This window comes from Notolepis coatsorum (genome assembly GCF_963971535.1).
Source record: "Notolepis coatsorum genome assembly, chromosome: 18".
NCBI classification, from domain to species: Eukaryota; Metazoa; Chordata; class Actinopteri; order Aulopiformes; family Paralepididae; genus Notolepis; species Notolepis coatsorum.
Window position 1 is genome coordinate 70,547,128 of NC_140182.1, and position 10,000 is coordinate 70,557,127.

The following is a 10,000-nucleotide window of genomic DNA, read 5'->3' on the forward strand; positions in this document are numbered from 1 at the left end:
GTCCATGAAAAAGAGTGAGAACATAGGCATCCTCCCGTGGAAGCATAGAGAGCGATGACGATGCCTCACACCACAGAACACTGCCGACGGACAACTCAGCAAACAGGACCCACGAAAAAGGAGTGAGAACATAGGAATCCTCACGTGGAAGCATAGAGAGCGATGACAATGTCTCACACCAGGAACGAGGCCCACGGAGAGAGAGAGTAGGGCAGTAGATGGCACGACGTCTCACCCCAGAGACGCGGCGGTAGATGGTAGCAACGGAACGACCTGACAATGAGTGGAAGGCAGTCAGCAGTACTTGTAGTCTCCCGACGAGCTGACTGCCAACCAGTCTCAGGTGCGTGAGCTGAATGTTCGGCACGCCCCCTCGTTGGGAAGCATGCAGTTCCTAACCAGCCCTCACACTCCCCGAGGAGGATCTCCGGTCCCGCCTTTTCTCTTCCGGTTGCTGGGACATGGAAGATCCAGGAGAAGTTTCTCCCCAAAGGTCCCTTTCAGGACTATCTGATGAACTTCTCAGCTCCCACCACGTTAAGTTCCACCCCCATGATGAGGAGTACACTGGAGTAGATGGACTTCGTCTCCCCTTCCCTGGTGAGTACTGAGTCTAAGGCTGCGGTTAGACTTTCGTTTCATTTTCATTTAATTTTCATTTTGAGTTTCGCCGCAACGTAGCGAGGCGAGTCACACTTTTGTTTTGTCACCTGGAGCACAGTGATGTAGTACACTGCCAAAGCAGTAGGTGGCAGTAGGTGGCGAACATGAAGGCAATTTTCAACCAATCAGAACTTGAATGTGCCAATACACTTCCTGCAAAGAAAATGTCAACAAGGCGGGCGCCACCATCTTTGCCTATTTACCCAATGCAGCACTTCTTTTTCAGCAAAGTGTAATAAAAGTGCAATAAACAAAACGGATACATTCACTGTGTGTTCTGCTCTCTCATTTGTTGATGAAACAAAACTAACATCAACACAAGTGACCACCAAGAGCGGATAGTTTAGTCTCAAAAAAGATCGGTGACTTTGTTTGCTACATTGTTAGCTGCATGCTAACGTGAATGGAAGATGCCATTATAACAGTATAGCATTGTGGCTAGAAGCTAACGTTAGCTCACGCTAGTTAGCCAGCACCAAACTGATGATATCGGGAGCTATCAGTAGCTAGATAACATTAGAGACAACACTGTGTGTATTAAACAAAGGTGAATAGATGACTGGGCCATTTGTTTAATGCTTGTTAAGATTGAAAGAGGAGCTTTGAGCTAACAGGGTCTGATAGCTAACGCTAGCTCATGTTAGCCAGTGGCAGTGCTCATGCAATCGGTAATGCTAGCAGAATGAATGGATGTAAACTTTATTTAACATATTGCATAATGGGTACAATACAATACGGCTCAATACAAACAATTGTTAAGGGAATGCAGACTGTTGTAGCTTGGACTGGGGTCCTTATAACAATAACTTGACAACACATGGTAGCTGCAGCTATTTGGGACAGCTCTGCTGTCACCGGAAGGGCACGCAGATGGTATCTACTGCGCATGGGCGTTTTCGCAACAACGGCTCCGTGCAAATTACACGACTGTTGTCGGCGAGTTTTGGCACTACTCCAAAACGGAAAACACAATTTAGCGCTTTCAGTAGGGCCACAACGTATCCGCCAAAAAACGCATTTCTGTGTAAAAGGGACAGCAAACGTATTCAAAAACGTATAAAAACTAGCACAAAAACAGTGTGTGTAACAAGGGCCTAAAACAGCTCAGACCCCCAGTGCCTCAACCAGCGTTGTCAAGGAATACAGCCAAGCTGGGAGCAAGATGTAACAAGTGTTCCCTAAACCTAAATTGAAGGCTGCGGCCGAGGCCAAGGGGATAAATCTCCCCACTCCGCCTCAGCCTGATGGGATGGTGGTTGAGTATTTCTGTCCTTCTTGTAACCACGCAATCCCGCCATTGACCCTCACGTAGATAGGACGGGTAAGGGCATAACCGAGATCAGAGCCACCGCTGCTACCTACCTACCTTATATGCAGGTAGAAGGGCGTGTATAGCAGTAGACGGTGGGCATCCACGTCCAGTCAAAACAGCTTCTCCACCTTCATGCCTCCATCAAAGTCTTCCAACCAGCCTAATTACAGGGGTAAACACAGCGTTGCTGCAGCATCAACTACTGTCTCTGCCACACCGGCTCCAGTGCACCAGGCACTTCCTCTACTTACTAGGAGACCAAGAGCCGGTGACCAATGCTCCTCGGGGAGGTCTGCCTGGAGCTACCAAGTGGCACCCAAGAAGCGTACATGGTGGGGGAGCTGGGTTAGCACCCACGCTCCCGCTTATCAAACTGTTGTGAGAAAACAAAAAAAACAGGTGTTGTAATTACATATTCCCTGTTGCCTACAATGCCCTTGTGCAGGCAGCCATACAGTTTCCCGACGACCACCGCCTAGGTGTTGGGACAGCACCACCTCGCTTCACCTCTGACAACCTAGACTCTCTTTCTAAGAGAGTTTCACCCTCGCAGGATGGTCCCTGCTCAGTGATGCGCCTGCAGGGCAGGATGGTGGCAGCCCACTTAGTGGTCCACTGGGGTCTACTGCACATGCGCAAACTACAGAGGTGGTTTTCTCTGCAAAAGATTTACCCTTGCGCCAGAAAGGGGAACTTATAAAGATTCCCCCATCCGTGAGTGGCGACTGGAGGACCCCCGAGATCCTCTCGAGGGCTGTTCCCATGGACAACATACCATCCCACATGACAGTTTTCTCTCTGGCAGGCTGGGTGGGACATGTCATCATGTTGGAGCTCAGAGCAGTGATGCTGGTGCTCAAACATTTTCACAGCCTAGTGAGAGGTCAGCATGTCTTGGTCAGGACACAGTCTGACCTCGGCAGCCTACATAAACAGACAGGGCGCTCCCCCTTCTCCACAAAGTGGCAGTGGATCTGTGGCTTTTGGTTCTCACTCCACCCGCAGTCTCAGAGCTCTCCACATTGTGGCGGTTATTTACAGACATTGTCAAACAGATCTGGGATCGGTTCGGGGAAGATGTAGTGGACCTCTTTGTCAGCAAAGAGAACACCAATAGCTGGGAGTGGATGCATTCTCCCTGTTCCCATGGCTGGATGGGATGAAGTTCCCCCCATTCATCTGATGGTTCAGTTGTTGGAGAGACTAGAGCGCCGGACTTTCATTTTGATAGTGCCGGTCAGTATGCTGGTTTGAGACCTGATTCAGCCTCTGGCAGCTCCACCATTGCCCATTCCATGGTCTCAGGAAGCCCTGTCCCTAGCCCCTTTCGTGACTGCTGATGCACGCCTTGCTTTGAATACAGCAGTCACTTGCTCAACCTAACTAGCCATGGGAACATTCACTCTGAAGCACTGGTTATTTACGAACTGTTCGTTCTAAATTTATCACAGAGAAATGTCAAAGGTACTCACAGTTGCACAAGGGTTTCACACACAAAACCGGGGTGGTTTGAAAGCTCGGCGTTGCTAATAAACATTTTAAATATTTTTTTAAATATATAGTCTTTGCATCTGCCGATCCGAGCACTCTCCATATATATATGGAACGCATGGTCGGCTGCTTATCTGCCATGGTTAGTGTCATTTCGCATTATTATGCAATGGAATGCCTGTCACCCACACTCAGGTTACAATTTGTAACTCCTTCACTGAGCCTCCAGACTGTCTGTCAATTTGACTGTGAAATACATCTCCTCCTTTGAGGTTGAGAACATTTCATTTAGGGTCAGTGCTTATCCACATGCGTAATGCAGGTCCCCTTTTGCAACAATGCATCCGTCTATGGTTTTTTCAATTACAATTCATAACCAGGTCCTGTTGGCCACCCTGCTTTCCTATCCCCTACCCTTTGTCTACCCATTTAGGCTACAACAAGGCTTTTCTCAGTCATTTTCCCCTCTGACTTGTCAGTGTTGGATGTTTGGCTGGTGCGTTTTTACGCACAAGGAACACCTCTGTCTCATTGGGGGCGACAGTGGACCAGGAGGTAGAGCAGTCGTCTGGTAATCCAAGATGCACAGCCAGTATTGGACATAATGAAGGTTATAAATTATAATAACCCTAGTTATATTAATAGGGTTATTATATTGTAAATGCTAAATGGCTGCATTTATATAGTGCTTTTATCCAAAGCGCTTTACAATTTGTTCCTCACATTTAACCCATTCACTCACACATTCACACACCGACGGCGGAGGCAACCATGCAAGGTGCCAACCTGCTCATCAGGAGCAATTCGGGGTTAAGTGTCTTGCTCAAGGACACTTCGACACGCTGCCCGGGAAGGGCGGGAATCGAACCGGGAACCTCCGGATTACCAGACGACTGCTCTACCTCCCAAGCCACTGTCTCTCTGTTGTCCCTTATTTTCTGTTTTCATGAAAGAAGCTACAGAAGGGAGTTCTCCGGAAACCACACCTGCACAAGCAGCGGGGTGTGGCTAAAAGTCTATTAACTTAGGCAAATCTAGTAAAACAGATCATAGTAATTCATAACGTTTGTTATTGTGGAAACTGTCAGTCGATGTTAAATTTCCCCGCATCTATGTTTTTCTGCTTCTCTCTCTGACTTGAATCCCTTTGCTGTCTCTTATCAGACCCATACGTGAAGATCCACTTGCTGCAGAATGGGAAGAGGCTGAAGAAGAAGAAGACGACCATAAAGAAGAACACGCTGAACCCGTATTACAACGAGTCCTTCAGCTTCGAGGTGCCATTAGAACAGATGGAGGTACGTGCAAACTGATTTCCATGCATGTGTACACGCACGCACACACACACACACACACACACACACACACACACACACACACACACACACACACACACACACACACACACGCACACGCATTTGTACATGTGAAATATGGGGACATTAAAGCATCTTTTAGCATTGTTAAAAGCGCTATATAAATTAAATACATTATTATTACATACTTACATGCATTCTAGATTAGATTAGGTTAGATTAGATTATTATTGTCATACAGCACAAGTACAGTACAACGAAAATAAGTTTGGCATCCAACCAAAGTGCAAATATAACAGTAAAGTGCAATGGTAATATAAATGTGAAGGTGATTAAACTGGGTATAAAATATATAAATTAGTACTACTGAGTAATAGTGCTAATCAGATGTATGTACAGAGTTGTAGTATTAATATGTACAGTGATACAGGTATAAAGACACTATGGTAGTAGTTATTCTGTCCAGCAGCCTAACTAGTAAGAGTAGGATATGTACAGATATAGATATAGTATCTACAGCTATGTAAAAGGACTATGTGTCGGTAAAAACAGACAGGTGTGGATATATATATATATATGCAGTGAGAATAAATATACAGTATGTATACAGAGCCTTATGCCCCAACCGGGACGAAGAGGATAAGTAAGTAAAGTAAGTAATCATACAGAGCTATGGGTTATTCTGTAACAAACCCTAACTTTAAGCCGAACCAATACTGACTTTTCACATACACAAGGCACACACACACACACACACACACACACACACACACACACACACACACACACACACACACACACACACACGCACGCACGCACGCACGCACGCACACACACACACACACACACACACACACACACACACACACACACACACACACACACACACACACACATTTTGCTCTAAGTGGTATTAAGGTCTTAAAAAGTGTTCAATTTAACTTGTTGAAACCTGCAGCTACCCTGATATTTCACTCAGTGTGTGTGTGTGTGTGTGTGTGTGTGTGTGTGTGTGTGTGTGTGTGTGTGTGTGTGTGTGTGTGTGTGTGTGTGTGTGTGTGTGTGTGTGTGTGTGTGTGTGTGTGTGTGTGTGTGTGTGTGTGTGTGTGTGCATGTGTTTTCATTTGCAGAAAGTGCAGGTAGCAGTGACTGTGTTGGACTATGATAAGATTGGGAAGAACGATGCCATTGGGAAGGTAGTGATTGGCGGGAGCACCACTGGGACCGATCAACGCCATTGGTCAGATATGATGGCAAACCCCCGGCGACCAATTGCCCAATGGCATGCCCTGCAACTAGAGGAGGATGTTAACGCTGCAATGTCCAAGAAATGACATTTGTGACCTCAGTAGGCAGCACTATGTAGCTGTTTTATTATAGGAATCTTGCTCCATTAACTCAACTATTAATGTGTGTTCCTACCTCTAATTAAAAACAGATCTACCCGACAAACCCTTGGCACTATTCTCACCACTAAAATTAGGACATTTAACATGCTTTCCTCCAACCTACCCATATTCCTAACTAAACAATCCAAGTGTTCTAACTATAATTATTATGTACCATGCTATTATTATTAAACATGCTGACATTTTTATCCATGGGTATGTTTTTAGTTTTTACTGAGACATGTTGTTCCCAGCAGACCTGATATAGACATCGCTCACCTGCAGAGGGAGACAATACAGTCCAAAAACTGTAATGAAACATTACAGTCCCACAACTCCCACAAAACGATGTTCAGTATTAGTTTATATGTTGTGATATTTGGTTGTAATGCTTTGTGTTGATATACTCCTTATTGACTCTATATAGTAGCCATAGGGTACTTAACTACACAGAAGTTGAAACGTTTCCCTAATTCAGGGTATGCTGTTTTTCATATAGTTGTCCTCAAATCAACTGGATGTATACTGTGTTAGGAGGGGGATTTGTTTATATTTGCAGATGTTTACAAAACATATTAACCAGTAGTTCATGGTATTATTCTATCTTGTGTTATCATAAATCAAAACTAAATCCTTTTTAGGCACTGTGAACCAAAATGTAAGCCTAAATGAATATGTTTGTAATAAAAATGGCAGGCCTTGACTTTGTAGACAACTACAACAACAACAACAACAACAACAACAACAACAACAACAAATCCTGGTTCACTTCAAATGTCCTCAAACTAAACAGTGATAAAACAGAGGTAGTCCTCATTGGCTCCAAGTCCACACTCACCAAGCACCCCAGTTTCACCCTCACCATAGACAACTCTTTGGTTTCCCCTTCCCCCCAGGTCAAGAGTCTGGGTGTCGTCCTCGACAGCACCCTATCATTCCATTCCCACATCAACAACACCATCCGGTCCGCCTATTTCCACCTTCACAACATCAACCGCCTCCGCCCTTCACTCACTCCCAACAGCGCCGCAATCCTGGTCCACTCCCTCGTCACTTCCCACTTGGATTACTGCAACTCCCTTCTCTTTGGTCTCCCACACAAACTCCTCCATTAGCTCCAACTGGTACAGAACGCTGCTGCCCGCATAATAACCAGAACCCCTGTCATCAGTCACATCACCCCCGTCCTACGCCAACTACACTGGCTTCCCATTAAACACTGCATAGATTACAAGATCCTCCTCCATACATTCAAGGCCATCCATAACCTCCCCCCTCCATACCTGTCCGACCTCCTTCACATCAACATTCCCACCCCGTCCCTCAGGTCTGCCTCCTCCATCAACCTGACCGTCCCCCCAGCCCGTCTGTCCACCATGGGGGTCAAGAGCCTTCAGCTGCTCTGCCCCTCACCTCTGGAACTCCCTCCCCCCCGACATCAGGAACATTGACTCCATCATCCCATTTAAAACCCACCTCAAAACCCACCTGTTTACGCAGGCGTATGTCTGATTTTATTTTAAACTTGATTGTGATTGTAAATTAACTGTTTTTAATTGTTGTACAGCGACCTTGAGTGTCATGAAAGGCGCCTTATAAATAAAATGCATTATTATTATTATTATTATTATTATTATTATTATTATTATTATTATTATTATTATTATTATTATTATTATTATTAACAGTAAATAACTTGTTACGTTGCTGTCTATACCTCCAGTGTTCCATGGGACCCAATTTTCATTTGAAAGGTTTGTTTATTGAGTTATGAAAATACACCTTGTATTATTTTCTCTTCTCTGACTCTCCCAGAACATGGTAGTCTATTCTAAGTCTCCTACGGAAATGCTTCACATTCATTCACGTCATCAAAATTAAAATGTTTTGGTGATCGGGCCTTCTCACGTGCTGCACCCCAACTCTGACACCCTCCCTCAGACCATCAGCGACTCTCCCTCACTCTCCACCTTCAAATCCCGTCTCAAAACCTATACCTGTTCTCCCTAGCATTTAACCTTCCCTATACCCATAACCACCCTCCTCCAACCTATCACCCCCTTTTCCCCCTCCCCTACCTTCTCTCTTCTCCTGACCCTCCCCCCCATCGGTTTCCCTTACTTACTTCCCGACTGGCTCCTGTATTTGTTGTCTGTTACTCGCGGTTCTATGTTCTTGTGTATTCATATTGTTCCCTGTTTCCCTGTGGTTCTATGTTTCTTTTCTTTTTTTGCCTATTGTCAGCGACTTTGGGTCCTTGAAACGCGCTATATAAAATAAATGAATTATTATTATTATTATTATTATATAGACAACTAAAGACCCAATACGTAATCCAAACATAAATGGGTAGCCCCAGCTTCAAAAATGAAAAACAGGAATTGAGGAAAGTTTTGATTCTGTAATTTGCAGGATTTGTTCCCTGCCCTGATTGAGACCCAAAGAAATCGTAATGGTATTTTTCCATATTTTGTAGCTCAGCAGAGAATGTCTTAGATGGAGTTGAGTCATTTATTATACTGTGAATTACTCTCTTGGCAGAACCTGAGGTGTGGCCAGCAATAACAACCCCTCCCCTATACCCAGTCAACTCAAACCAACACATCAGATCAAAACAAAAAAATAAACAAAGTGCAATATCAAGCAGGGCTCTTTTGCCTATATTTGATGGCATTACATATTCTACCTTAAACTGTAAATCTAGAAATTATTTTAGACCAATTGAATAGGGAGATTATGTAAAACTATCTTCACAACTCTGTGAAAACCGCCAGGCCCACCTTTCAAATATGCAAAGTAGGTTACATATAGGCTAGAAGATCAATACCCACAGGAATATGTAAATGACCGACTTGTTCAAACCGCATCCATTCAACGTCTTCCAGGTCACGTGGTCGGAAAGAGGAATGGAAACTCCCGCCGAGCGGAAGACATCCTACCGTGGGACCACAGCACAGGGCGGCAGGCGGTTATAAGTTCTTGGCGACTTCTTATCAGAATCAGAATCAGTCACAAAGGTCTTTATTTATTGCCAAGTAGTTTTCACACACAAGGAATTTGATTCGGTCGTTTTTGGTGCGACATTACTTCGACAGACAATAACGGACAGATAATAAAATAAAAAGGTGGAATAAAATAAAAAGGTGGAATATAAATTAATTAAATTGAATTAACCGTGCTTTCTGTTCACCCGAATTGTCTGACGTCACTGGTCGAAGACTGTGAGAAGTGACAGAGAAGTCGCGACGCCGACACCTGAGCCTGGCCCTTCACCTGTCCTGCCCACACAGGTGCACTCGTCATCCGCGCCGGGGGCTCCGCGACCAGGTATAGGGCTACCTGTGCAGTGTGCGCGCGGATCTGAACCGCGGGAACATCGGTTAACGGTAAAAGCAGCATCATAGTCCTTCACTCCCGGGACTAGTACCACTGAGATGCACCGTTAACGTCTCGGTCGGACTGTGTTCGGACTCTGAGATGAACGTGAAGTGGATTGTGAAACGGTTTCTTTTTATGTGGTTTTCAATCTCCCATTTGCTGCTATTTGAGGGTGAGTTTGGCGCTGAAAGGCGCATGCTTGTGTTTTATGATATGACATATAGGCGCTGCTTGGGAATTTAAACAAATCATTGTTGTATTCTGTGATAGTCTTTTTTTGTGTTAAATAATAATAATGATAATACAAAAAATACAAAAATAAACTGTATAAATAGGCTCTTCATGAGTGACCTACCGTTACAGAGACTCAAATCACAACTATCTGTGATTAGACACTTTTCCCACGTGTAGCCTGACCTATGTAGATTGTTTAGACATTTCCAGGTGAATAA

At 44.6% G+C, this 10,000-nt stretch overlaps 2 protein-coding genes across 2 annotated transcripts in view; both read left to right on the top strand.

The window, feature by feature from the left end:
* syt1b (synaptotagmin Ib) overlaps positions 1-6,234 on the top strand; it is a gene marked incomplete at its 5' end in the record, with an annotated part of 12,858 nt that extends 6,624 nt beyond the window's left edge. The window contains 2 exon segments of the mRNA XM_084335230.1: positions 4,631-4,764; positions 5,913-6,234. Coding sequence (XP_084191356.1) covers positions 4,631-4,764; positions 5,913-6,116 — 338 coding nt within the window. The 3' untranslated portion in view covers positions 6,117-6,234.
* A 3,413-nt stretch (positions 6,235-9,647) lies between these two features.
* Positions 9,648-10,000, top strand: part of otogl (otogelin-like) — a gene marked incomplete at both ends in the record, with an annotated part of 152,222 nt that continues 151,869 nt past the window's right edge. Inside the window, one exon of the mRNA XM_084335231.1 lies at positions 9,648-9,720. Coding sequence (XP_084191357.1) covers positions 9,648-9,720 — 73 coding nt within the window. The remainder of the gene's footprint in view (positions 9,721-10,000) is intronic.